We start from the raw sequence: 27,824 nt of genomic DNA, 5'->3' as shown, positions 1-27,824 counted from the left end.
GCCTCTCCCGCCCCTCCGCCCGGCGCCGCTCCCGCGCTCGCTGCGGCCGCGCCGCGCCCTCCTCGCGTCACGCGGCCGGGCCGGGCCCCGCCGACCCGCGACCGCCCCAGCGCCGTGCGGGGCCTCCCCCGCGGGCAGCGACCGGTGCCGCGGGGCCGGCGCCGTGGAGGCGAGCCGGCGGCCGGGAGCGCCGCGGAACAAAGAGCCTCGGGTCGGGCCCGGCGGCGGGGCAGCGCCGAGGAGAGTCCGCCGGCGGCCCCGCGGCCATGCCGCCGCCGGGAGGGGAGGAGCGGCCGGCGGAACCCCGGAGGGGCCGCGCTCGGAGGGAGCGAAGGGGCTGCCCGGGAGCGCCCGGAGCCCCCGAGCGGAGCACGGGCAGGGGTGGGGGCGCGGCGGGGCCCGGCCCGGAGCCGTCCCGCGACGGGCGGCGGTGCTGCGGCGCGCGGCGTCGCCAGAGGAGCGGCGGCCCCGGGGAGTGACTCCGGTGGGGGGAGGAGGAGAAGAGGAAGAAATCAGAGTGCCGCGGGCCCGGAGGGGGTGGGGAGCCGAAGCCCTCTCCTCCCCCCTCCCGCACGCACTTGCGGAGCTCTCAGAGTTGCCCTTCAGCATCGGCGGCACCGGCAGGCTGACCCGGCGGCGGCGGAGCCCGGCGTGCCCGGCTGCGCTTCTGCTTTTTTTTTTTTTTTTCCGCCCTTTTTTTTTTTTTTTTCCCCTCTTTTTTTCCTCCTGGTTGGTTTCCCCGCTCCCGCCGAGGGCCGCCGTGCCCGGCGCTGGGCAGTCACGAGCGATGCCGCTGCCGGGCGGGAGGGTGGTGCTCGTCCTCGGCTTCGTCCTCCTGACGGCGCTCCTGGCCGCCGTGCGGGGGCTGCCCGTCGGCAGGCAGCGCGGCGGGCCCCGGGAGAGGAGCTCTAAGCTGGCCGAGGTGAGCGGGGAGCGAAGCTGACGGGCGGGGCCCGGAGGCCCAGGTGGGAAGCGGGAACCCGGCCCGGCCCGCGGTGCTGCGGCTCTGCCGGTCCCTTCTAGCAGCGAGTACGGGCGGCGGCGGAGAGAACTGCTGCTGCAGGGGCTGCTGGCGGGTATCCCGGTTCGCGGCGGGGTAAGGCGAGGAGCGCGGCTCTCAGGTACGGCGCGTGATGGTCGTGAATGGGGAGCGCTGCGCCGAGGACCGCAGCAGCACGCGCCCAGCGCAGCCCGTGTCCCGCTTCCTGCAGGAGCGCGGGCATCCAGCAGGCTGAGCGCTGAGAGCGGAGGGTCGGGGTGAGACGGAGAACGGAGACCGGAGCCCTCCCGGCTCCATCTGCGCTCCCACACGCTGCAGCGCAGCGGGGAGAAGGTGGCCGATGTTGTCCCGTATCTACTAACGCACACGGACCGCGTTTTGAGAGGGAGTCCTCTGTTTCTGGTGCACGCGGGGAAGAGCGTTCATTGCAAGGGAGTTGGACTAGGTGAGCTTTCAGGGTCCCTTCCAACTCAAGCTATTCTGTGATGATTCTGTGGTGAACTGGGGGCAGTCGTGCCCGGTCTGAGCTGCGGCAGACAGCACGAGCGCAGCAGCGTGGTGGTTAAGGAAAGCCGGAGTGATTTTGGGTCATAGGCACAGATGGTTCGTGTTGCAGAGCCGATAGGTCCGGTCTCTATGGCAGCGGGGCCGCCACATCTGGAGTATTGGTTACACTGTGGGTAATGCCCTGCAGATGTGGGCAGGACAGAGGGGCCCGCAGGAGAAAAACAGAAGTGACAGAGCGGGGCAGATGGACAGCCACAGTGATTAAACAATTACGGAGCGCTGACTTATTCTAATTAAACATCTTTAAATAAAGCAAACATTTTTCCTCCGTTAAAATTTAAATGGGATTTTTTTGTAATCTCTGCTGAGCCTGAGTTGCCCTTCTATGCTAAAACAATTCAGAAAAATTATAAGGTTATCATCACATTTTTGAGTTAGAGACTTTTAGTTGCAGGAAGGACAGAGGGAAAGCATGCTTTATGGGTGCAGCCTCGTTGGCGTGTCCCAGGTCCTGCACCCCAACAGGGACGCCTCACTTCAGCCCTTACAAATGGATTGAGTGCTCACATTTGCTTTCTCTCCGCTGTGATACCGTGCAGAAAAGCTTTGTCCTACTTACTCTGAGTCCAGCATAAGCCACAGATGCGGTGAGAATACTTTATGTTCAATCTCTTTAGCAGTTGAAAAGAGAGAACACTTTCTTCCAAACCATGCCTGAAAATCTAACAAGGGAAGACATCTACCAATTGTCTGTCTCTTTGGTCGTGTTTCAGGAGGTGTGCGGGCTCCAAAGCAGCATGCAGTGACCAGCAGGGTTTTCTCCTGCAGGCTGGCTGCCTTGCAGCCAGACGTGGGCGGCTCCACAGCTCACCGCGGTGCCCCCAGCTCGCTTGTAACACTCCAGGTTTGGGTAACAGAATGCTGAGAAGAGCTCGTGTCCCTGTGGATAGCTCGTCACATTGCTTAATGCCTTGTTTGTTTCTGAAGTCAGGAGGTTTAAATGCAAAATATGTTTTGATAAACTCCCTGGATTCCAAAATATTGGCTTTGAGCATTGTTGGTAGATGTTTGGATTCTTTCTGACTGATATAAATCAGTTCCAGTGCTCTTCTAGGAAGTATGAAATGAGCGATGCTCCAGCACAACAGGAAAGCAAGCTCTAGAAGTGATCAAACTTGCATTCTCCGATACAGCCAGCCACTGCGTGTAGCTGTGTGCAGAGGTACCCATAACAGCAGCACCAGCCCTGTGCTGGCAGCAAGCCTCCTGCAGCACGGCCATGCCATGAGATGGAGATCCAAGTGCATGCTGTTGGACTTCCCCTGTCTGAGGCTGCAAGGAAAGCTGCTCAGATGAGAGGTAAAGGATGGCAACAAAAGAAATGCCAAACAGTGTAAGGGCTGTGCTGGCTGCACATCATGGGTTTGCAAAGCACCTGGTGCAACTGGCCCAGGGGAGGTAAGGAAACAAGAGCAGCACTTGGTATTTACTGGTCTCATTCAGCAGCGAGAGAAGCAGAGGGAAACAGAGTTCTACACCGAGATGTTCTGCTTGCTGATTAAAACAGTTGTGGCAGTCCTGATCAAAATTACAAGCAGCTGGGTGCTCAGGCTGGAGGAGGACATGGAATTAAGTGTGGCATCAGGTGATGTGTGCCTGGTGCTGCAAGCAGAAGGAGGGAGCCCCAGGCCAGGTGTGTCGGCTGTGCTGGAAGGAAGTGGCAGGACTGGAGCTGCCGGGCCATGAGCCAAGTCCCCCGGCACCTGGCAGTGCTGGCACGCTGTGTGGGGACACTGCGGGGACAGGAGGGGTCTGGGTGGCACTGTGCCCCCGGAGCCCCACTGCTGTCACGGCGCGAGCAGCCAGGCTGTGTCAGTGGCAGAGTCACTCTGCCTGCGGATGTGCTTTTTACCTTTTCATTTCTTCAGCAATTAAGCGTTCTTGTCCCTGGCTTTGTCCTTGGCGAAGGTCGGATTTGCGGGCACAAAACGTGCACTGAAGCATCCTTCCGCCCTGAAAGGGATTCTTTGTGCGCAGGGAGGTACTTTACCCTTTGTAGCAAATTTCCTTTTGAGAAGTGCCAAATTATCTTAGTCAACACAGTTGAAAACCCTCCCGCCCCGGGGCCGAGTCGGGCACAAACAATGAGAGCTGGGTGCAGGGGAGCTGCGCGACCGGGGGCTCCTTCCTTCTCACTGTGCAGACGGGGCTGTGCGGCCCCACAGTCAGAATCAAAGGGGTTCCTGCAAAGGGCACACGGGGGAGAGGGGATTAGGCGCAAACCTCTCCCCACTGCATCGCCCAGCCCTCCCTGGCAGAGCAGCTGTTCCTGGTGAGCCCTGAGGAGTGCGCCCATCTCCTTCATTCCTGCTGGCCTGGACCAAAAGTCCCCACTGCCCCTCAGCAGCTGGAGCTCGGGCTCAGCGCTGCGGATGGTATTGGGCTCCTGCATACCTTAAGGGCTGATGATGGCAGTTGAGCCTCCAGCCACAGTCCCCTCGAGCCCAGCTGTGACACCCGAGTTAGCTGGTGTAGGGCATGCACCTGGGACTTCGTACCGGTGTCTTAGGGTCAGGGAGTGGAGAAAGGAGCCTTTTGCTTTCCATGGAATCAATAAATGTTTTTCCACACAGAATGATTCCCAAACCATCTACCTGGCATTTCCCCATGGGCAGGGTGAGGCAGGCTGGGCCGCTCAGTGCTCCCAAGCATGTGGCAGCTGCGGTCTCAGTGCTCAGTGAAACACCGGAGCCAAGAGGCAGGACAGGGGTGGCAGCAGTGCTTCTGTGTAAAAAAGCTTCCATTTCAGACAGAAGTTTGTAAAAGTGCAAGTACTTCTTTATTAATATAACATTTTTGAGGGGAACATTCACTAGGCTGTCAGATGCTTTTACATGGCCAGCTGTCAACATTGCAAGGCACGGCATGCCTCAGGGCTGCTCAGCTTCTGTACCTTCCCTGTGCAGCAGGACTCTGGGTTTTATCTGAGGAGCTGTTCAGTACCTTAGAGATGAAGACTGTAGGGATGGTGACCCACCTGCCCAGCAGCCCTGGGTAGCTCTTGGCTGTGGATTGCATTTGTCTCCCAGGGAAGGACATGGCTTCAGAGGGAACAAAGCACAGTAAATTCCTCCTGGTTATTGCTGCCTTTGCTGCTCCCTGGTGCCCCAAGATGAGCCAGGAGCATGTCCTGAGCCATGGCAGCCATCATTACACAGGGCTGTTCTCTCTTTGGGAGAAAGAACTCCAGGCCACTTGGCAGGAACTGCATTGCGTTGCATTGGCTATGGGGAGGAGGGACAGGGACATGGACACTTGCTCTGCTCTGTTTGGGAGTTTTGGTCTCAGGGTTTTGCCTGAGCTGCAGTGGTGGAGGAGGCAGCAGCTGGAGCAGTCAGAGGGCTGCGGTATTCAGGCTGACAAATGTATGTCATTAGCTGGAACAAGTTAATGATTACTGGAGCAACAAGTTAACGGCAACTCAGTTAGATGCATTAAGAGCTTATGCATATTATGGTTCAGCTATGTTAACAGAAAACATGTGCCCAAGCAAGGAGTTTGCCTCAGAGGACCAGAAGGTATGGCTCTGTCTGTCCCCCCTTCTGCATGGTTCGAGGGGCCCTGGTCCCACTCCCACTGCTGCGCTCTGTCCCTGCATCTGTCCAGCCAGGCGGCAGTGGGGTCTGGGGGACCCATCTGGGCGAGGTGCACCTGCCCTCAGCGTGGCCTACCGGGGCTGGCCTGTGAGCACAGTCCTTCAGTGCAAGGAAGGCTCGAGGCCTCAGATGCTGCGGGGACACCTTGGCTGTGCCCCTGGACATTCTGCTGGCCCCATTTGGTCCTGCATGCAGCCACACCGTGTCCTTGCTCCTCACAGCGCTGCAGGCTGTTTCTCCATGCTGAGGTGTCTGCCCTGCTGGGGCTGGCTCTGCTTCAGAGACAATCCCGTCCCAGACCTTGGGAAGAGTTCTAAGATTGCAGTTGCCACATTGTGACAATAAATGGGGGATGTGAGGAAGCCTTTGATGCTGCCTCCTGCAGCTCCCTCCTAGGAACAACTGGGCTGTGGCCATTTAGGAGAGTGTTTCCTTATAGTCTGAAGTATTTTGATAACTGTGAAAATTATAGTCATGGAGGTATAATAATTATCTGCATGGCCCTGTTTGCAGCCAGCTCCTACAGGTCCATTAAAAACAGGATCTTCCCAGACCAGAGTGATAACCAAGTGCCTCATCTGATCCACGAGCACTTACAGTGCTCTCCTAGAACATAAAGGGTGTTGCTTGTGTCATTATTTAACAAAACAAAACCAAAAAAAAGAATTCACATGAGTTGATCCTTAGGCGGACAGGCAAGTAGAGCAGCTGGGAGGTCTCGGTCCCATGCTTTACTTGCACCACAGCCCCTGTGCTGGCAGGAACGTAGCCAGCGTGGAAGAAGAGCAAGAGCTGAAGGTGTCTGATCATCAGGAGCTCATCTGTCAAAAAAAGAAAATTCCCATCTCTGTTTGGTACTTCGCAGGTTCGTGAGCAGTCAGGTTTGCAACAAAGCACTAGATGAATGTTAAAAAGTCGGAGAGAAGTTGAAGGAAAGAGTAGGAAGACAATTGTGTAGACTCAGCTCTGTTCAGGAAAAGATTAATATTTCTTGTGGTTGCATTCTTGTTTCAGTACAACATGGTAAAACTGTTTAAAGGAAACAACACAATCAGTAATGGTTAAGCAACAAAAAAGCATTCCTTATAATTATAGCCCACAGTACCACACCAGCTTTTAGCAAATGTATCATTTTCTTCACTGCAGTGTTAACCTTAAGCATAGCCTGAATGTTGCCTCTCACCTGACTCTCACGTGCATAGATTTCAAACTAAATGAGTTTATGTTCCCACTGACTGGCTTGGGAGAGGAGCAGACAGAAATGGCATCCTCTAAGTGCCGATGCACAGGCTCTTCCGATGCTTTGCCCCCAGGAGTTGACTGGAGTGTGCTTGGCTTGGGTTTGTACTGGTAATGAAGAGCAGCTCTGCTCAGCAATGCATGGAGGTGCAAGGAGTGCTGCCACTGGGTTTGTGTGCAGAGCCCTGGCAGCTTTTAGCTCCTATGGAGATGCTGCTGGGAGGACACGTATTGGTGATACAGGTAGCAGCCAAGTTTTGTCATAGGACAGCCTAGCATGAGGAATGATCTGCTGATCCTTTCAAGTTTTAAACTGCTTTTTTTTAACACAGTGTTAGTTCAGAGTCACAGAGAGTTTGTAGCCAAGTTGCAGATTTTAAGACCAGAAGAAATAGATTGCCAAAATTCTTCCCTAGCACAGATGCTGTATGTATGTCTGAGCCAGTACCTTGTGCTGGGCTGTCTCCACAAGAGACACAGCCTCTTTTCTTGTTAGCTTGTTCCTGTGGTTAGTCACCTACGGTGTCAAAGCATGATCCTTATTTTTCAGCTGAATTTGTCTGGCTTTGACTCACAAACATTGGTTCCTATTATGTGTTTCTGTTCTGGATTAGAGTCGCTGGTGCTTGATGGATTGTTTCCTTAAACAACCAGGAAATCAAGTGATTGCTTTATCTTTTTAACCTGACAAATGAATTGTACAAATCTCTCACTGGAAAAATCTTTCCATCCCCCGGAACTGTTTTGCAGCTGTTCTCTTCATCATTTTCAGATTTCCAAGTAACTTTCATAGAAGTGTCTGGACTAGAAATGGGAAGATATCAAGTTTTAATCTCTATTAAAAATGTGTGGCCTTTCCCCATGCCTTTTCCATATACCCTGTCACCCCTGTTAGGTACAAAATGTGTGTGACACTGGGGTGAATTGCTGACAGGTTCCTTCCACTTCCTAATGTCTTTGCTGAGTTTGTGCCCTGAGGTGTTTAGGTGACCCTACACATGGGAGAGCCAGGATTATACGGGAAGGGCTGGTAGGAAGGCAAGTGTGATCTGCCTCTTGGATTTCATAGCCTTCAGCCTGAGCACAGTGTTCACAAATGGAACCACATGCTATTTCTTTCCCAGCCAGGTAAGACATCACTGTGGGCATCGTGTGGACAGAGGAGGAGCTGGCGCTGGGCTGTGGCAGTTCCCGGTTTGTTTTTTCCTTTGCTAGTCCAAGCTGGTCACAGAGGAAGGCTGGAGCTGGGCAGTGGCCAGGAGACACAGATGGCTTCCAGGCACTGTGTTCTCCATTTCTGATGCATGGAGGCAAACTTGCTCTCCCAATGGTAGAAGGAGATGGGAGCTGCCAACAACTGGGTTTGCTGCGTTTTACTGATGGCCAGGTTTGGGTTAGAGGGGACAAGCTGGATATGACCTCATGCAGAAATCCCATGCAAAGGCTCTGTAAACAGGATTGTTTTAGCTGCAAACAGGCAAGGTCTTCTTTTCACGAGTCACCTGTGGGGGCCACCCAGGCAGACACACGCAGGGGCTTTTGTGTCCCCATAGGATCTGGGAGCAGGGGGAGCTCTGTCTGCCCAGTAACGCTCCCCCAGCCCTCTCTTCTGTGACACTTTTACATTTTCCCTGTGGGAACAGTACTCTGAATTTCTTGAGCTTGTTTGGGCGTAAAATCTGAATTAGGCACTGAGTGTAAGTTTGGAGACTCGGAGTCTGTTCCTGGCTCAGTCGCTGTGATGTCCTTGGGTGAGCTCAGATCTCATTGCTAGAGACCTTCGTTTCCATGTATGTGTATTAAATTTGGATCCTCTGTGAAAGGAGCTTATCCAGCCCCATTAAGCTTGTTGCAAATTATGCACAAGAGTCAGTGTCTCAGGGCTGCTGGCTGTGCTGTGCCCAGGGGCTGCATTCAGCACACACAGCTGGGAGCAGGCCCAGTGCTGCAGGCAGTGCCGTGTGGCCAGTGCTTGCCAAGCACGCAAGGCCGTGGCCAGCCTTCCCCATCTCCCTGGCAGGGGCTGGACGCCTCAAGGAGGGGCAGCGGGGTGCTCTTCTGGACCCATCTGGTGAAGTCTGTTATAGGCTCTTCTCTGCACCCAGCCCACTCTGGTCAGCAGCCAAGGGACCAGCAGTGTCCCTGCTGCTCTTTTCCCTCCCCCGGGGATGGGGAGGGGGATGCAGGCTTTGATGTGTGGGCACAGGGCTGGGGACAGGCTGTGTGTGCTCATGAGAGCCTGGCCGAGCTCCAGCTGCCTTTGAAGTGCTCCAGTGATCAGGATGAAAGGGAGGGGAGTCCTTCTCCAAACCATCTGGCTCTAATTGCAGGTAGAAATGCCTCTCTGCATCCCCCATGGGGAGGGGCATGCCGCTCTCATCGTTAATCCCGCCACTCTCGTCTGAGCTGGCGTGGAGGGCGAGAGCTTGGGAACAAAGGGGGGTTTCAGCCAGGCAGCCAGAAATAGATGCCGCTGGCAGAGCTGCTGGAGCTTTGGTCACCTCTGTGCCCAGTATGGGGCTGCAGGGCCCTGGGGAAATTCCCAGGGAAACCCATGCCACGATTGGACTTTGCCAGTTGTTCCCATCTCCAATTTCATCCCTCTGATTAGCACCCTTCCATGCCAGTGCAGAGGTGAGGACCATGCAGACACAGGGTCAACCTGGCAGTGTGGCAGCTGAGGATCCCTGCCCCCTCCTGCCAGGCCATGCAGAGCTGGGCAGCAGAGCTCTGTGTGTCACTGAGGTGGCAGCAGCAGTCACTGGCAGTGCATACAGGTTGTTTGCTTTGTCATATTTGGCTGGGCATTCTTCCCAAGGAAGTAAGGCAGTTTGGTTATATCAACAGTTCTGTTTCCTCCTTGCAGTAGTCTTTGGGCACCATCTTAAATCTCAGTCACTTAAAGCAACACGGATTTAGGTTTAAGTCATCTGCAGTAGTAGGGATACACAGAGTGATTTCTCCTGGTGAAGTATTCGACCTTGTAAATCCCCTCCCGTGAGCTCTGGCAGCTCTCTGCTCATGAGCAACTGTTGCTGTTATCCATTGCCAGGAACCAAGAAACAGCCAAAAAGGGAGAACAAGGAGTGGAACACCGGGTGGCACCGGCAGTGGGGCAGCAGAGACATGCAAAGAGAGAGTGGTTGATGGGATGGGAGCACAGCCTGAGCAGACCTGTAGGCTGCCTGAGTGCAGTGAGGTCCCAGCAGTCCAGGTCTCTTGGTGTTAATTAATTGTTAATCATTGTTCTGCTCCATGCTGCAGTGGGATGAGGCAGGGGAACTGTTCAGCACGGAAGAGCAGATCCTGCTTCTCTGGGCAGCAGCCACCCTCAGAAGATGGCTGGGTGAGAGGGGGGCCATCCTCACTGCCTCTTCCTCCTGCAGGTCTCTGCCTCTTCACTGCCTCTTCCTCCTGCAGGTCTCTGCCTCTTCAAACCCCCGTGCGGCTGGGGATGAGGAGCTGCCACCATCAGGCAGGGCACGGGGCCTGCGGCGCAGCGGGCAGGCAGGCCCACGGCGCCACCGCCGCCGCGGGGCCGCTCAGCAAACTGTGAGGAGCCCGATGCTGCGCCAGCCCAGTGGTGCTGGCCGGGAGGAGAGCCTGCCCTTCGTGCTGGACCTGCAGAGCTTGCCAGGGCTGGCCAACGTTGACCTGAGCTCCCAGAATCCCAACATTCAGGTGAGAAGTGGGGCTGGGGGGGATGCAGACTGTTTGATTCCCTAACAGAAAAACTTTCAAGAGCAGCTTTCTATTGCTTTATGTGGCTGTGTGTCTTGGTATCTTGGCAAATCTCTCAGGTGCAAATAGCACCTCACTTTCTGAGGGGCTCCCTTGGCCAGCCTGCTGTGTTGCCACAAACAGCACCTTTCTCTCTGACCCTGCTTAGTCCCTCCAAATGATAAGATCTCTTGTGCTCATAGTCCTGTAAACCAAAGCAGCTATGGCCTCAGGCAGTCCTTATGCCAGAGGACATCCCACAGCCAGGCCATTGACCATGCCGTGGCTCACTACTCTCCCTTGTATCTGGCTTCCAGGTAACCATTGAAGTGGTGGATGATCCTCAGGCTGAAATGGAGATGGACTTGTTGAAGGAAACAAGCAATGACTGGTCCTTGACGTCCTCTGAGTGGCTGTCCCACAAGGACCTCTTCTGGCCTCTTTTCTGGGAATACACTGACCCCAACGAGGAGGAAGAGGAGGAGGACGAGGATGACAATATGGATGTAGGGGACAGAGAGGAGGAGGAGGAAGATGAGGAGGATGAGGATGAAGAAGAGGAAGAAGATTACACTGCAGAGTATGAGGAGGAAGAGTCCATGCTCAGTGGAGTAGGAGATGACTGGGAGCAGCGGTGGCCTGGTCAGAAGAACTGGATCTTTAAGGAAAAATATAATTATGGTGAGTCCTCTTGAGCATGGTCAGCAGCAGCTGCCCTGCAGACCGGCACTGTCCTCCCCTGCCCAGCGCACCCACAGCCCTGTCTCACAGTGGAGTGAGCATCCACGCACAGAGGACCCTGAGCACCAGGGAGGTGGGGGATGGGCAGTGATCCCTGGCTGGGTCTCAGTGGCCATGAGCAACTCTGTGAGAGTGAGAGCCTTTGCTTGAGGGCTGCCAGTGAGGGCAGGGTTGGCTCTGGGCATCACGTGTCTAGGCACCGCAGGTGGCCCTGTGTCCCTGTAAATGGTGTCTCAGGAACAGGGCAGAGCTGAGGAATATCTGGAGTGGCTGCTGGCTCCTTCCTCCTGAGGCTTTCTGCAAGGTTCATCCCTCTCTGCCTGTCCTGTGCCACATGCAGACTATGAAGATGAGGAGGAATGGAGCCCATGGTCCCCTTGCAGCATCACCTGTGGCAGCGGCAACCAGAAGAGGACCCGGTCCTGTGGCTATGCCTGCACAGCAACAGAGTCAAGAACCTGCGACCTGCCACGCTGCCCTGGTGAGCCTTTGGCCATCCTTGTGCTCAAGTACTGTTGGGGCACTGTTCCACCAACATGGGCTGGTCCCCCCACTGCTGCTGCTGGGCAGGCTGGGCCTGCTGCCAACATGGGGAGGGAAAAGGGCACAGAGAGCAGGCTGCTCTCGAGGCAGGGACACTCCTTGCAAACAGGCCAGTGAGGGGACCCTTGAACCCAAAATCCATGTGTGGGCCACAATTTTGACAGCCCTCTCAGGTTTCAAGTGCCGAGTCCCTCTTATCCAGGGGATTGCTCATGGTTTAAGAGGTTTGGCCTCATGGTGCCACAGGCAGTTGTGTAAAGTGTAGGGATGGTGGATTGAGACCCCAGCTCCCTGCATAACTCCTCACACCTGTCTCACAGGGAGCCTGAAACCTAATCCTGAGATTTACAGAGAGCCAGCTCCATGCATTGAGATTTGCATAGTCCCTGTGCCTAGCCTCTTGTGGCCCCGTTCGTCTTGCATGTCTTCCTCGTGCAGGTGCAGGGCCATGTCACCAAAGCAGTGGAAGGAGAGGTGCCCTCTTGGAGGAAAAAAAGCCTGTCTTCCTTTTCTGGAAGTTCAACCCATCTCTGGAAGCATTCAAGGCGAGGTTGGGTGGGATCCTGGGCAGCCTGATTTAGTGTTTGGCAACCCTGCCCACAGCAGGGGGTTGGAATTGGATGATCTTTACGGTCCCCTCCAACCTAAGCCATTCTGTGATTCTTTGGTTTTTTTTCCCCTTCTTAAGGAGCAGAGGGAGAAATAGTCTTCCCTACAGAGGAGACTCCTTTCAGAAGTGACAACACCACGGAGCTGTTCAACTCAGGTCAGCTTCCGCCTCATCCTCATGCTGGGGGCCTAGGTGCTTTCATACAAAACCCTGTGGGAAGATGCAGCTGGTGGGGAGGGCTGTGCCAAAGGCTCCCTGGTCTGGTGTCCAAACGTCACTCCTTTCGTTGCCACGTGCAGCCTCAGCTGTGTTGTATTGCCAGCAATTATGGGACACCCAGTGACTCCCACAGCCAGGTAGGATATGATGAAAGCGATCCTACTCCATGGCATGCAGTGGTTGAAGCCGGCCTGCAGCCCACCCTCCTGTAGCTCCGCCATAGCGGGATGCTGCTGTCTTTCCCCTCCAAGGAGCCTGGTGGCTTCTACCAAGTTTTGTGGGAGCTGGAAATTTTGTGGACAGGCAGTGACAGGGCAAGGAGAAGTGCTTGTGCCTTCACCCTTTTGCTGCCTCTCTTCTAGATGTGGACAGCTGTGAGAAGTGGCTGAACTGCAAGAGTGACTTCCTCACCAAGTACCTCAGCAAGGTGCTGACAGACCTGCCCAGCTGTCCCTGCTCCTACCCGCTGGAGGCTGTTTACAGTGCTGTCAACCTGCAGGACGAGCGACAGGGCAAGAGCTTCCGCTGGCGGGATGCCAGCGGCCCCAAGGAGCGCCTGGACATCTACAAGCCAACAGCACGCTTCTGCCTGCGCTCCATGCTCTCCCTTGACAGCACGACACTGGCAGCCCAGCACTGCTGCTACGATGAGCACACCCGCCTCATCACCCGGGGGAAGGGTGCTGGCGTCCCCAACCTCATCAGCACCGAGTTCTCCCCAGAGCTACACTACAAGGTTGACATGTTGCCCTGGATCCTCTGCAAGGGTGACTGGAGCCGGTACCATGCCGTCCGACCACCCAACAATGGGCAGCAGTGTGCGGAGAACCCGGCTGAGGAGGAGTACCTCTCCCAGCTACAGGAGGCCAAGGAGTACTAGCCACAGCTGTGCTGGGAGGAGACATGGGGCCACAGTGCATCTGGCCGCTAACAGATCCTGCCTTGACCAATCCTGCGAGGGCTGGAGCCAATGCTTGTGCTGCCTTCCCTTGGGAGCACTGCTGAGCCCCAGCCCTGTTGGTGGGCTCCTCATGGGGCCAAGTGGAGCGGGGTCTCATCGTCTCAGCGGGGCGTCTCAGCTCCCACCAGGTTTGTGAGGGCGCAGGAGGTTGTCACTATGTCACCCCAGCTGCGCCACCTGGGGCAGGTCCCCTACCACCGCTCCTTTTTGGGCAGTGCAGAGCCAGGGTGCAGGGGAGAGGCAGGGGCTAGTGTCAGGGGAAAAGGGGCTGCTCCCTTGTACTTCTTCTAAGGTCTCCTCCACGGTCTTGCAGTGCAAGCTGTGAGTGAGCATCTGCAGCGTGGAGTGGCCTCAGTTCCCGTTGGTGTCATGCTGCATCTGAGGAGCTGGCTGGCTGCAGCCTGCCCTGGTCCTGTTGATGTGCCTGCCCTGGCACATGCTCTCCTCTTCTACAAGGGGGGATCATCCTCCTTGAAGGGATGGGGCTGTCCCAGCATGTATGTAGAATGGAGCCTCTCCTCGCCTTGGCTGTTTGCATTCCCAATTGGGAAGGAAAGGGTGGAGGCTTAACAAGGTTTTATGGATTAGTGAGTGTATGTGGGGCAGGGGGGTGAATGGCCGCATGGGCTTCTGTGGCAAGATCACCTTATCTCTGTGGTTTTGGCTGCTAAAGGGAGCACTCAGTGCCAAAGCATGAGAGAGGTGGACCATTGAAGTAGTTCTTCACAGGAGAACCGCACAGGTCTGCATTGCAGCCTCTCTACCTCAGTGCTTGGGGAGCAAGCTGTCTGCACCTGTGCGAGTTCCATCACCAGTCCTGCTCTGTCTCAGATCCCTGGTGGCTCCCCAGCGGGCTTCAGTGCTTGGAAACCAATATGGCCCAGCATAGAATGTCCCACATTTCCCACCCATGGCAGCCAAGACACTACTTGGTGCTGTTGCTGAAGGAGGAGCAAAGAGTTCTGAGCTAAGTTCCCCATGGTGATGAGGACAAATCACCACTAGGCGCATGCAGTGTTGCCCTTTCTAGTTTGCTGCTCATCTCTTGTCTTTCTGAATACATTCTCCATGTAGCATTTGCCTAGACCCTCACCAAGAGGCAACCCAGAGAAGCATGTCCGGGTTGCATCCTGCTACTCTCCAGGCTTGCTGCTTTGCTGGACAAGCAGACACAGCTCCAAATGAGGAAGAAACATGTCAATAGTGTCAATACATGGTGTCTGCAAATCGCGACACTATCCATGGCCACTTCGGTCTTGCCGGTTTTATTTTTTTTTTTTTAGTTTTACACAGGTTCTTGGCAGCTTCTCCCATCACGTTTTTGGGAACTCTAGAGATCCTGAACTTCCCACAGGAAAACTAGGCTGAGCACCTTGATCTCTGGACATTCAGTAGTTGAACCTGGCTGAAACGGTTCTCAACTTTCATTTAGCAAATCTTACGCATCAGAGGAAATAAAAGAGCAATTCAAGCAAACAGGAAGAAGGCTGGAGTCATTTCTGAACTAGAGATTTCAGCTAGGGCAGTTGGTTACTCCATGTCCTTTTGCAGAACACTGTCAGACCAAAAGATGTCTGTCTAGGTTCGGATGGCCTCAAGTTGACCATCCTGTGCTAGTTCTGTCCTAATTTCAAGAGCCTTCTCCAGAATGAGTGAACACCCATAGTCAGGTAGCTCTTTGAGGAGTCTTTCTAGGACTGTCTTACACAAGTTGAGTGTCTCTTGATCCTCTTGCCTCAGTTACTAGTGGAATATTGCATCCATAGACATCAGTAGATAGAACTTCATTGCTGGTAAAACAAAAGTATTAATGAAGTTATCACTGAATTATTTAGCTATTTTTCCACACTTGGATCCAGAGACCCCAGTTATAGGTGCCATCAAAATGTAGGCAGACACAGTCCATTTTCCAAAAGGCATGCAGTCTTAAGATGGCAGGCATGTAAAGAGTAAGGAGAAAGATGCAACCAACAGGCATGGATGGAGTCTCAGACCATGGTGAATTTTCATCACCACTACATGCTCCCTACCTGAAGTGGTTGTTTGCTCCCTAGCTTCCTATGAAGAGGTAATTCATAAGGAAGTGGTCCAGAGGGGATGACAGTGATCGGGCAGGTTAGTTCTGGGACCCTGAGACATGTGCAAGGAGGCTCACTGACAGATATGGAAGTGTTAGTACTGGAAGCAAACAAATTGAGTGCTGAGCTGTGGGAGAATGAGCTTGCTGCCTTCTGTTTCAGAAGAATTTAATTCCCATAAGACAACTAATACAAACAACTGTATGCTCCTGGTGGACAGTATTGGACCTGTGCATGGAAGGGGGACCTCTGCAAATAGTCTTTCTTGAAAGAGACTTTTGATAATGCAGCCAATTTGTTTCACTGTTCTCTGAGGCAGCAGTCCTAATAAGGACTGTTAGCCAGGTGTTGCACCCTCCCATGTTTATACTGAGGATATCAAGCAGCCTAACCCTCAAAAAAGAAACTATAATTTCTGCAATAAATGCAGTTCCCATCCAAGGGCAAGTAGAAACATTTATTGCATTAAGCCCCTACTAAAATCTGATTGGAAGCCAAGTGGCTACTCTGCCTGGCTGCCTCTGTGGATTGGAAGATACAGGCATGAACTGGAGTAGGAGAAATGCAGCAGTGGTGTTTCTCCCTCACATGAGCACCTTACACACCAGGAGGCTTTGTAGAGCACCATAAGAAAAGTAGACATCAAGCAAGCGTTTATTTTTATATGCCATCAAAGACTCTGTCCATCCCACTGCTATTTAAGTGATGAATCTCTTACCTTCCACTCCATACGTTTATTGTGTTGGGTTTTTTTTTAATATATAATATATATGAAATTTATTTCTACAAAATTTCATAGAGAATTCTTTATTCTGACACTGCAATAAAGCACTTTATGTATGTGTGTGTTGCTGATGTCATTCAGTTGGGACTGAAGCATACACTGTTAGAACGTTTTGTTCTATCTGAGTGGGACGACACTGAGCTGGTGTGTTGCAGGAACCTGGTCGCTTTACTTCCTTATTATGTTTATGTAGTGGTGTTGAGCACATTTCAATAGCAGAGGTGCATGCAGATGCTTCTGAATGATGTGAACAGCAGTTTCCAGTTGATCACAAATGCTCAAAGGAATCTGATTTTCCTGACCCAATTCCAATAAGGAAGTGGTGAAGCAGAAGGATGCAAACCAGGACACTTTGGATTTCTTTCATAACTGTGATTCAAATCCTGACAGCTTGAACTGTGTAATGGTGCAGAAGGTTCAGGGCTCACGTTCTTTCCAAGCATTGTCCATCCCCAGCATGTTATGTTATGTAGTTCCTTCACGTGCAGTATTTATTGTGTGTGACAACTGTGGTAGCTAAACAAAAGGGGTGGGTGATGCTGGTAGACAGGGGCTGTGTATGTGCATGCATACGGGTGTAAATTGACTGTAGAGAGAGACGTTGTTCATGTGTCCCCCCACTTTTGGCACTTTTGCACATGTCTATTCACTTACCTCTCCTTCCCCATCTCCTGGCTTGGCTGATGTCAGAGCTTGGTGGGACATGGCCTTTCTCTGTCATGCCGTGAGTACTAAGGAGCTGTAAGATACTGATGAAGTTCAACTAATAGCAATAACAGAGAAAGACAGGAACGCAGAATGGGAGGCAAAGGGATGCTAGGGGAGGGCCACAAGAATTGAAATTCTGCTCAGGAGGATGGAAATCTCCTACAAGACCATTGGGGTCTGCTGGGATGTGCACTACATGTGCCTCCACCCTAATGCCAGGTTTTATTCCACACTCAGACCTTACAGGAGCACCCTGCTTATAACAGGTGTTGTGCATGAGAGCAGATGAGAAAAAACTAGCATCTCCCCAGCTGGAAAGCTGATTTGGCAAACAAGCTCCACGGCCAAAAGCTAATGTTAGCAGAAGGATTAGCAAAGCTTTCCAGGGATCACAACTTTTTGTGGCTGTTAATTTGCTGCATAAATTGTGACCACTTCTAAGCAAGCTCTCATTATTTCCAGCTGTTTTCCCTCCCTCTCTCTTGCTCCTTTTGCCTTGTGTTGGCTGCGCATCTGTCAGAGTTTATCTGGGACTGCAGTGGGTGGCTCTGCTCTGCAGCTGCCTGGCGCCATCACTGGCCTCTGTCTGGGGGCTGCAGGCAGTTCCACCATGCAAAGGGTGCTCCATCACACTGAGCTCCCACTGGTCTTCTGCACATCAAAGCCACCATTGCCTGGAACCCGACTCAGGGTAGCAGGGTGAGCTTAGCTCTGCAGGAGAAACAGCACAAAGTCATTCTGCCCCTGGAGTGGCCGTTAGGAGTTACTGCTGCGTACAACATGTATTTATTTGTCAGATGAGGTCCCTGTGATGCTGAGCCCTGCTCCAAAACTCTGTCCTACAGAAATCCCACAGGAAAAGGATGTGAAACAGGAAGAATTACTGCCCCAGCTCTGCAGGTGAGGAAAGGAAGCACCAGGACTGGAGATGCCACCTGAGACCACAGTCTGCAGCAGTTTCAAGCTGTGTTTTTGGCCACTGCTCTACACACACCACTTCTCAACCCGGTGAGTTGTCCCATCCCAGTTTGGCAGCCCAGGGTGTGGCTCAGCTACACCACTTCCCTGGCACCCGATGTGCAGCTGAGTGGAGCAGCCCAGGGCCTTAGCCTGGAACACAGCAAAGTGTGGTTGTGATGATAGTCCTTGGGCCTTGACTTCAATCTGAGCCTCTGGAGATGGAAAAAATACCCTTCCAGGCAGAAATCAAGCATTCTAGCCTGCAAAGGGACCTCACTGTAGTGACACGTCATGCCACAGAAGATGGGCCCCCATGTTTGAAATCAGGAAAGGAATTTCTCACCCTCCTTCCCCTGCCAGGCAGCAGCCAGCTGCCCCTCAGAAATGCCGGAGATGAGCCCAGCTGGTGGGGCCTGGCCACTCCTTTGTTCCAGATCCTTGAAGGTATGTCAGCTATTCTTCTCACCCCGCACAGGGCCTGGCAGTATGGACCACAGCCCTGCCTTGCCAGCTCCTCACACAGGGTCCCCCAGGTGGTCTGATCCCTACCAGCACACCCTGCCCCAGCAGGCCCTGCTGGGCTGTCCTGCAGGCACTGGTTCTGGGAGCTGAGCAGCACTTGGTGGGACCACCATGGGGTCTCTGAGGCACCAGGAGAAAGGCCTCCCCCAGGCGTCATGGCCTTTGCACCCGGAGTGGTGGACCACAGATAATGGATTTATATGGGGTCTCCAGAAATCACATAGCCCCACCATGGGGATGTGAGTAAATCATCCCTTGCTGATGGGTCCCTCTCTCCCCGATCTTAAAGCTCTCCAGAGGTGGAGGGGCCACTGTATCCCTCGGCTTTACTGTTCTTGCAGGGAGTCACATTTTCCTAGCAGCCAACCTAAATCCTTCTTGCTTTAAGCCTGTTGCATCTTATCTGTAGCGGTCACAGAGAGCATATTATTTCCTTATTTGCTCCTACCTCTCACATATTTGCAGACTTTTATCACTGCAATCCCTCTTCCCCTGACTTGCTCCTCTATCTTCTCATCTCCAGACTAAACAAATGCTGTCTGCCAGGTTTTCCTCCGAAGCTGCACTCATTCTTGTTGCCCACCGCTGGACTTTCTCCATGTAAGCCATGTCTTGCTTGAAGTGTGCAGGCTCAGAATAAAGCTGTAGTGCTGGAGCTGTCTTAATGCTGTGTGGAAAGATTCACAGAGCCTACAGACAGCGGCCTGCTCAGGCAGCTTTTGTTCTCTTCTGTCTTGAGAATTCACCATAACCTACCCAGATTAAACATATTTCACAGACGTGCTCCAAGTCTGTCACTTCCCCCTGTACGCATGTTACAGGTTGTTCCTGCCCCAGTGCAAAGCTTTGCATTTCAATAAGGTCAAATGCATGTGTGTTTGTTTTCTCCCAAATCACTTTTTGATTTAGTCAAGAACATTTTCAACTCCAAACATGTCTTGTAAGGACTATAGCACTGGTGGTGGTGTAAATTATTTCAGACTTTTATCAGCTGTATTAACTTCAGTACTGAAATGTACTGGGGTCATTAGGGTTCTACTAGGCCTTTCCTGGTCCATTTGGCTCTTGCTAGTAACAACACAGATCTGCCAAAACCAGCATCCAGCCTCTGATGGTAGCCAACAGCCAATGACTAGAAAGAAAGAGCAAAGGGAAGGGCAGGCGTGTTGCTGCTTCCCTGAGATACTTTCCCTGCTGCCAGCAGCTGGTGGCCAGGAGACTTCTCAGGCCAGATGTGATGGATGTTTTGTTTAATAGCCCTCAGCAGTTTTTTTCTTCCATACATTTGTCCACTCTTGTTCTGAATCCATGTAAACTATTAGTGGCACGCTATCACCAGGTGCAAGACGTTCCAGAATTCACCAAATGTCTTCAGAGACCAAAGTCCCATTGGTTGGGACCCCATCTTCGTTCACTTGATGGATGTTCCTTATTCATGTTCTCCATTGCCTCACAACTGCATGGCCATTTAGCATCTATCTCTGACCTCTCGTTGCTGTGAAAAATTCACTGCTTACTTATGATTTCTGGTTGTTTTATTATTATTATTCCATTCACAAGACTTTCCCTCTTAGCTTGTGTCATTTTAGATTCTTGAAGAACCTCTGGGCATGGGAATATGAACTCGCTTTTGTTCCTCATCTTACATACCTCTCCCTCCCTCCCCCAAATAGCTGAGAGTCCGCAAACTGTGTCGGGATCTCCTAACACTTCCAAGCACAGCAAAGGTCTAGGGCACCTTGTTAGCATCTGTATGGCTGCACCAGATGTCAACTTTAGATGGACAGGTGGATGATTTGCTGAGAACAGGCAGACTTACACCAGCACGGAAGGAGTAGAGTGAGGCTCAGCAGCAGTACTCTAAGGCATTGCCACTGCTGGGCCCTGTCACAGTGACCAAATCCTTGATACTTTCTGTCCCTCCACCTGAGCGCTAGCTTGTAGCCTGATGTTTTAGAACAAGCTTTCCTTCGGGGGTGGTTGAATTTCATGCACTGTGTTGTGAAGAACAGCCCCAGCCTGGCTACCTGTCCTGTGGGGGTTGCCAGCCCGAGGGGCGTGGAGCCAGCTGGGGCAGCACCAGTGTAACTTGGCTGTCAGTTCTGCTGGAGGACAAGCCCTCAGACAGCCTTTGAGCAAAACCCAGAGCCTGTGAGCCTCATGCTCATGGGCTGCTGGCTGAGGCCAAAGCGTGTCCTATTAGAGTAGCAGCAGGATGCCCAAAGTAAACCCTGTTTGTGATGAAAGGAAGGCAATTAAAATTCCACTTCAGCCGCCTTCCTGTCCCACTTCCTAGTTTTCCAGCAGCAGGTGATTAGCTCAGCCTGCCTTCTGCTGCCCTTGCTCAGCTGTATCAGCAAGACCCCGCAGTCAGCAGCACTGCTGCCACAGCGTGGCCAGCAGCCCAAGCACTGCCAGGACAGTGCAGTTCGAGTATTGGGTTTAGTTTAACTTAGAATGAGTTCATCTTCTATGTTTTCGTATAATTTGGCTCTTCTCTTATCAAAGCTCTCATCTTCTCTGTGAGCAGACTCACTAGCCCATGTTTCTTACATTCCCATGTTTCAGCCCAGGATTGTCTAAACACAAACACGTGCTATGCAGTAACATAAGTGCACGTATACCACCACATCAGCCTCTTGCAGCCTACAAGACACAAAAGCTCATCCATGTGCGTGAATCCCAGGAAAATACCTGCAGCACCTTTCTCAGCCAGATGGCCTTCAAGAGCACATCGAGGGAACATGGACACAGGGAAGCCTTACCCTCTGTGCAAGTGGCTGGTCCTTCCTACAACTTCCTTTTCAGTCATACAGAATTCAGATTCCTATCGCGCTCTTGATGTTCCTAAGCACTATACCATAAAATAATTACTTCAGAACAATGCGAGAAAAAGTCACCCTAACAGTTAAGCATTGACGCTTCCAAGCAGAACTCATCTCTCCTCTTCCCCCAAACCTGGTTATGTGCTGTAGGAGACAACTCTGAGAACAAACAGTACCAGCAGAAGAGAACAAGCCAGCGGTTTTCTCTTCCTCCCCCACAGAAGCAACAGCTGAAGTGGGGTCAGCCAGAAGAATTGCACCTTTTTTATTTTAGGGGAATAAATGCCACCCCCACCGAGAGCCTACAGTCTGTTTTGGACTGAAGTTCTTGGAGGTAGCTGACCCTTGCTGGAACTATTTTGTAGGTGGGAGTTTCCCCAGCAGCGGTCTGCTGATTTTCTTGGACACCCAGTAGTCACTACACTACCAAATGATTGGCATTTCCATAGAGCGGGCTGGTGTAAGTGCATGAGAGGACTGTGTAAAGAGAGGCATGTGCAAGGGAAGAGAGGCACGGCTTTAACAGGATCTTAGATCCCTTCAAAAACGGCAAGGCTTTGAAACATTTATTAACAGATCATAAGCAGAGAGAAAACAAGCAGCTGCTCAGACTAAAAACTGCACTGAGCTCCTGCCCTCCACTCATCCAGAAATGAGAAGTAAATCACATTGGGATCAACAATCCTCATTGATCAGTGTATTTCCAGACAGAACGCTCCCTCAGTCTGGCCACAAAACCTTTGAACTTAAGCCTACCCGAGGACACAAGTACGCGGTGTTTTTTTAAGTTAGGTTTATTTAGCAATAGAAGTATGTACATGTAAGAGAATCCCCTGCAGCACGAGACATGCATGAAGCAGTGAGGGACTGAAAGTGGTGCTGCTCAATGGCTTTCCTCATCACCTGTCATCCCACTCTACCCAGCAGCAGGGCCAAGATTAGAAAGGGAGAGGTGAGAAATTAATCAGTCCACGTGGCAGAGTCTTCAGGCAGCGTCTTCCCAACAACCATTATTAAAACAAGCGGGCACCATAGCCAAATGTCTGTTTAATGCCCTCAAAGTAGTAGCGCTGCCAGCCTTGCTTTGTTCTCTCCTCCTCACTGGCAGGAATTCCCTTGCCTTCCAAGCACACCTCTGTCTCACCACCTTTGTCAGTGAAATTCAAGGTAATTGTTGCGAAGTGCCCTAAAGGAAACAAAACAAACCTGTCAGCAGGGTGCAGTACAGTATATCATGTCCTGAGGAGCTGCTCTGCTCCTCCTCTTGCAAAGCACCACTTATAGACTTCTCGGGATCCTTCCAAGAAGGATCTATTTACGACAGCTGCAGGCCTTCCTTACAAAGGGAGGTTGGAGAGATCTCCATTTTCATGGGGTTCAAAGCAGTTGCAGCCACAGCCAAGCAAGCTGAAGCTGCTACTTCATCGTTCTAATCCCCAGCTGCTGCTTTGGTAGTAGCTCATGACTATGACTTGGCAGTGTAGGATATGAACCTGGCTAAGACACCCTGGTCACTCTTCAGAGTGAAGTGTGGCAAGCAGGGCTGGAATTCTTCAAACACAGGCTAGAGCTGTAATACCATAGTCCAATTTGGACTACTTACCAGCTGGCCAAGACTTAAATCTCCATTTCATAACAAGTTGCTTCTCAGGAACCTTAAAAAACAGAAAAAGAGATTGAGAATAAATATTTTTTTGCAAATTCTGCAGTCTAATTGAAAACGACCATAACTGTGCTTGATCTGAAGTCTTTTAAAGAGTCCCCTGAGAACACCACAGCCTGACTTTAAGTGGCCTTTTCTTTCCACCCGTTTTCCAGGAAGGTAGGCCAGGCTGAAGCAAGTAAGTACAAGAACTTAGCCCAGAAGAATTTAATGATAGGAGGACTAAAGAGGAAAAGGGTCAGTTACTACAATTAACACATCTCTCACCCTCAATAAATAATTAAAATCACACAAAGACAGGACAGATGCAGGACTGGATGACAGATTTTCTCCCCATATTTAAGTCCCTTACACAGACCCATACTATAAGGAGCTCTTCAGTAGCCACAGCAATTACAGGAGACTACCAGGTAACAGCTAGGGATTCGTGACTAGCAAATCGAATGACTATCGCAAAATTGCTTCTTCAAAAACACAAAGGCTGCCCCAAAGCAAGACGCAGCTGCATTAGTTAGTACTTACTAGGTCAACGAACTCTCCTGTGACACTGCCATCCAGCAACTGAAACTTGCCTCCTTTATCAGCCTCCAGGGCTGCATGTGCGTGGGTGAAAGCTTGGACCATCTGAAAAGAATTCAGGAAGAGACCTGGATTACTTGACGTTATCTGCTTGCAAAATTGTGGCCTAATACCTCCCATCTAGCTACAAAACTTCTGGAAGAGGTAAGAGTAAGTTCTTCACCAAAGAAAGACAAAAGGTTCTATGCACTAGTTCTCTAAACCACAATTTGATTAACTTTGTTGAATTCCTCAGACAAACCTTTATTTTATTTTCAAAAGTAGGGGAAATTGAAAACTAAGACTGTTTAAATAACGATACAAAGCTACTATGTATTTTACATAAGAGTATGTAAGGGAGAGGAATCTATTCCATAATTAGGCTTTGATAATACCTAAACTTAAAAGTAAAAAGCAAACAAAAAAAAAATATCAAAAAGCACTCAAATTTAAATCCCAAGAGATCTGATCACAGGCAGTAAGGGATACACCTACAGATAGGTGCTGACAGCAGTTTGGAACTGGCTTCTGGATGGCATTAATCCACTCTTGTCAACTGTGTGAAGAAATGCACACACGAGCTTTAAGCAACTGCTCTGCAGACCAGCTTTATTATTCCATTCTCACGGATTATGAGTGTCCAACAGAATGCCTTAAAAAGCTTCTTAGGAACAACCTCCTATGTGCAGCAAACAGTTCTCAGAATGAGCCAGTTACCTCTTGAGTAACGAATACTCGGTAGAGCTCCTCAGGAGATGTTAAGAATGTGTCCTTCAAGTTGATCTTACATGTAGGGATCTTGACTCCTATGGACTTGGACTGTGCTGTGGCAGTACTGCTGCTAGCAGCCGTCTAGCAAAACAACAAACAAAACTGGAACACACTCATACTTTTTTCTCCAAAACCTCAACAAGCAGTCATGTATCCAAGAGAAAAGCAAAGCCCTTGGGAAAAGATGCAATATCTTACTTGAGTACAAAAAGCAGATTTATCAGTCTGCTTGAATGAAGAAATATCATGTGCTGCAAATGGCAAAAGGCCTGCACCACAGACTGCTAGTTTCTGAGTACATATCCTATGAACTTGTCGTGGTTTTGTGATTTTCGGTTATTGGTACTCCACATCATAACATCATGTAGCGTATGTACCTGGTTCTCGGAAGAGAAGGACTACTACATTCCCCAGGGTACTTTGCTCCTCTGTGACCATTTCCAGCCAGAAGGAAAAGATAAAAACTTGCAGATCACGAGACCTCGTCCCTTTTTTCCACCCGCCTCTCGTCCTGGCAGCACCTCGCTCTCCAGACGTTTTATCATCGGTAGTAGAGTAAGGCCTACCCTGACTTTGGACATTCTTTCTCTCTGTATTGGATTTATCAGCGTAAATTGTAATTATATTGTATCATAGTGTGTTGTCTTGCATTCTGATATCTTATTTAGTAAATTAGTTTGTTTCTCCTCAGATTGTTGCCGCTGTTCTTTGCTCTCAGGGCCATCTCCTTACCCTTTTCCCCTTTTTCCCTTTTCCCGGGGCATGGGCCCGTGGGTCCCCCCGTCCCATTCGTCACAGAACTGGGCCGAACGCCCGTAAACCATTGACAGAACTGGAGAAGATGCTCTTGTAAGCCCCAGTATCTAATATGCATGCATTTGTCAGAGTTCCAAATGCACATCTGCACAGTTTTATTTACCTTGCTGTCTTTCACTTTAGGTGCCACCTGAGGTGTTGTTTCCATATGTTCACCATTCACTGTGGGCAATATCATGCCCTGGGTGAATTCTGGAAAGACAGAAACGTGCTCATGAAACTAATAAAACATCAAGCAAACCTTTTATCTGTTCTTTGAAATACATAACTGAAAAGGCCTTCCTGGTTTCTGCCCCACTTTTGCTATCACCCACACCCTGAAACCAGTAAAAAGAAATAAAAACAAATACAAAGCAAACAGGTCTTGTGTTGCACCCACTACTTCCTACCAAAGGTTATAACAAAACCAGCCTACAGTAGCAGTTAGGAGCTTCCTTCCTAAAACTAGCCTAAACGTTCACCATCTTACACGTTATTTTCATATCAAGGTTAGCCTTGCACTCACATTGCTTTTTAACTCTCTCCAATACAAACACCAACCAGATTTCAAATACTTTTATCGTGACCTAAACAAATCATACTTTTCCATTCCTTTACAGGCCACACCGTCTTTCCCTTTCTCAGATCACTGCAGTACAGAATCAAGTTACTTCCAACTCCATCTTCAATTTATCTTTTTAAGCAATAGGATAATACACCCAGGAACCCAGGGGAGGTCCAAACAGAGCCCTGTCCAGCAGTACTTCTGCAGCTCCACTAGAAATTTCAAGCCTCTTTCACCATCATGTTTGCTTTTTATATAGCTTTATCACTTCTGCCTTTACCAGCTATAGAACAGTTGGCTCACTCCTTCCTCTTCATCTGTTCACACTGGCAAAATTCCATCGTATATCAGAATTTTATTAAAGACTGTATAACCTCGTGTGCTGCACTACTTATTTCCCACCAACTATTCTTTATTCCAGCCCACAAGATCATATGAATTTATCTTTCCAAACAATGTCCTCATCTTTTCGATGAGCGCACCTTTCAACTTACAAACAAACTTAATATCCAAGGATACAGAAACATGAGCCAGGAAGAACAGCAACCAGTGGTGGTTTGAACAGAACAGAACTTGAATGACAAAAGTCTGTGGCATAAGATAGTAAAACAGTTATAAAAGGAACTTCAGCGTTTCCAGCCCATACTAGAGAGCACAGCTGAACTCAACCAAAGCACACTGCTGGAATCAGAAGTTTATATTCTAAAGAGATGTTTTGTTCCAAATCCTGAGACAGCTCACTCACTGACACCAGCAAAGGCTGCAGAGCGATTTCAAGTTGTCAGTTTTTCCCAAACCCAAATAGCACTAGCTGCCTTTAGCAGTGTGGCAAAAGAGAAAAGGCCATCTTTGAAGGGAGACAGAAAGATGAAGGTCAGATTGTGCCACATGTAGTAGGCAATATTCTGCATCACCGTGGTAGCAAACACATCTTACTGGCTTCATTTTCCTCTATCACTGAGCTTCAATACACAAAGGACAGTTAAAAAACACTGTTAATTGTTGGATTACCCCAGAAGACAGTATTTCTGGATTGTGCTACAGTGCCCACAGACAGCAGCAGATCTTGTCAAATGCTAACCGCTTCCAAAAGAGACAGAGAGATAACTGCTGTTGCACAGACATCTTCCTGAGGAGATGAGGTGAGGAACTGGTATTCCCTCCTCTCTTTAAACTCAACGCTAACACATACAGGTCTTACAACTCTCTTCTTCTCACATACCTGTTTTGAGAGTGCTGATGTAAGTTTTTATTGCATCTCTGATTTTTTTTGTACCCTCTCGTTTCATCAGCATCTTCAAGTTAGTGTCAGGCTCATCTTTAGCAAGGCTGACAAGGATCTAAACAAGAAGGATAGGTGCCAGTTAACAAACCTATATCTGCACAATCCTTTTAGTGCTTTATTCAACATCACACATAAACTTCAGCTAAGCTCTCACAAACAGCAGCACAGCTTTCAAGTCTTTCACTTCACCTACCGTCAGCCTACATTAACATGCACATCTGCCTAAAAAATTTCATATCCTATGGATCCTGTACAACTAGAAGACTGGAATTCATCAGACAAAGCTACAACATAACTTTAGCAGTCTCTAATATCCAAAGTTTCTATGGAAAAGAGTCACATTCCGTGAATTCCCCCTAAATCAGAGGGGCACTCAGCAGTACTGGCCTGCAGCTAGGCTTACCTCCACTTCATCAATGTCATTCTCATCTGAGAGATTAGGAATCTCCACGTAACCTTTGTATTTCACTCCTGTGGTCGAGGTGCCTGCAACGACAACGATTTCATTCAGATTAACACTTCTTACTCCAGCCGTTCTATGCACCACCTTGCATCGTATCACGGCACAGCGCTTTTTAAGGAACCGTCATCTCCCACTTGAACCGACCTTGAACTAAGAGCAGCTGCCACCACTCACCCGTCCAGGCCAGCTTGATAGCCCACTCGTAGAAGAAGATGAGTTTTCCCTTGCGGTTGTTGATGGAGGCCTCCCCGTCCAGCTTGCTCACTTCGGTCACCTCGCAGGCCCCCTCCTCGCCCTCCACCCTGACGGGCAGGAGGAGGGCCTTCAGCCGCTCCGTGGACCAGTTGGACGCATCCCGCTCCGTCCTAAGAGAACAGCGGCCAACGTGAGGCCCCGCGCCGGGCCTCGGCCCTCCTACCCCCCGCGGCCCCGCGCAGCCCGCGGGTCCTCCCGGCGCGTCCGCTCACCAGTGCCAGTTGTTGACGTTGGTGGCGTCCGCCCGCTGCTCCACGATCCAGCGCGGGTCGCCCTCCCCCCACTTGGCCATCGGGACCGCAGCCGCCTCTCCGACCGCCCGTGGAAACTGCTAGAACCGCCGGCCCCGCGCCACCTCCCGGCTTCCGGCACCGGCACGGTCCCTTCCGGCGCCTC

At 51.0% G+C, this 27,824-nt stretch overlaps 2 protein-coding genes across 9 annotated transcripts; one reads left to right on the top strand and one right to left on the bottom strand.

Moving 5' to 3' along the window:
• ISM2 (isthmin 2) lies at nucleotides 396–25,803 on the top strand. 8 transcript variants are annotated; one of them, XR_002440959.1, is made up of 9 exons: nucleotides 399–922; nucleotides 9,823–10,083; nucleotides 10,440–10,803; nucleotides 11,204–11,344; nucleotides 12,095–12,172; nucleotides 12,598–13,324; nucleotides 17,612–17,774; nucleotides 23,321–23,459; nucleotides 25,481–25,803. XR_002440959.1 is itself a non-coding variant. In XM_021403942.1 (6 exons), exons 1-6 carry the CDS (start codon nucleotides 788–790, stop codon nucleotides 13,113–13,115), a joined length of 1,491 nt encoding a protein of 496 aa, XP_021259617.1. In that variant the 5' UTR covers nucleotides 396–787; the 3' UTR covers nucleotides 13,116–16,114. The 8 variants fall into 8 exon arrangements, 5 of the variants coding, with proteins under 5 accessions (XP_021259617.1, XP_021259616.1, XP_021259618.1 ...); XR_002440958.1 differs by lacking the exon at nucleotides 25,481–25,803 and having other exon boundaries at nucleotides 23,321–23,802; XR_002440960.1 differs by lacking the exons at nucleotides 17,612–17,774; nucleotides 25,481–25,803 and having other exon boundaries at nucleotides 23,321–23,802.
• Nucleotides 21,604–27,817, bottom strand: AHSA1 (activator of HSP90 ATPase activity 1). Its single transcript, XM_021403947.1, has 9 exons — nucleotides 27,641–27,817; nucleotides 27,348–27,538; nucleotides 27,114–27,196; nucleotides 26,648–26,765; nucleotides 24,985–25,073; nucleotides 24,012–24,146; nucleotides 23,259–23,360; nucleotides 22,677–22,728; nucleotides 21,604–22,259 (listed from the first exon to the last, which is right to left on the bottom strand). The coding sequence occupies exons 1-9, from the start codon at nucleotides 27,718–27,720 to the stop codon at nucleotides 22,087–22,089; spliced, it is 1,023 nt and encodes a 340-aa protein (XP_021259622.1). The 5' UTR covers nucleotides 27,721–27,817; the 3' UTR covers nucleotides 21,604–22,086.

Source organism: Numida meleagris, chromosome 6 (assembly GCF_002078875.1).
Source record: "Numida meleagris isolate 19003 breed g44 Domestic line chromosome 6, NumMel1.0, whole genome shotgun sequence".
Taxonomy (NCBI): Eukaryota; Metazoa; Chordata; class Aves; order Galliformes; family Numididae; genus Numida; species Numida meleagris.
This window is presented reverse-complemented; position numbering and strand designations above follow the sequence as displayed.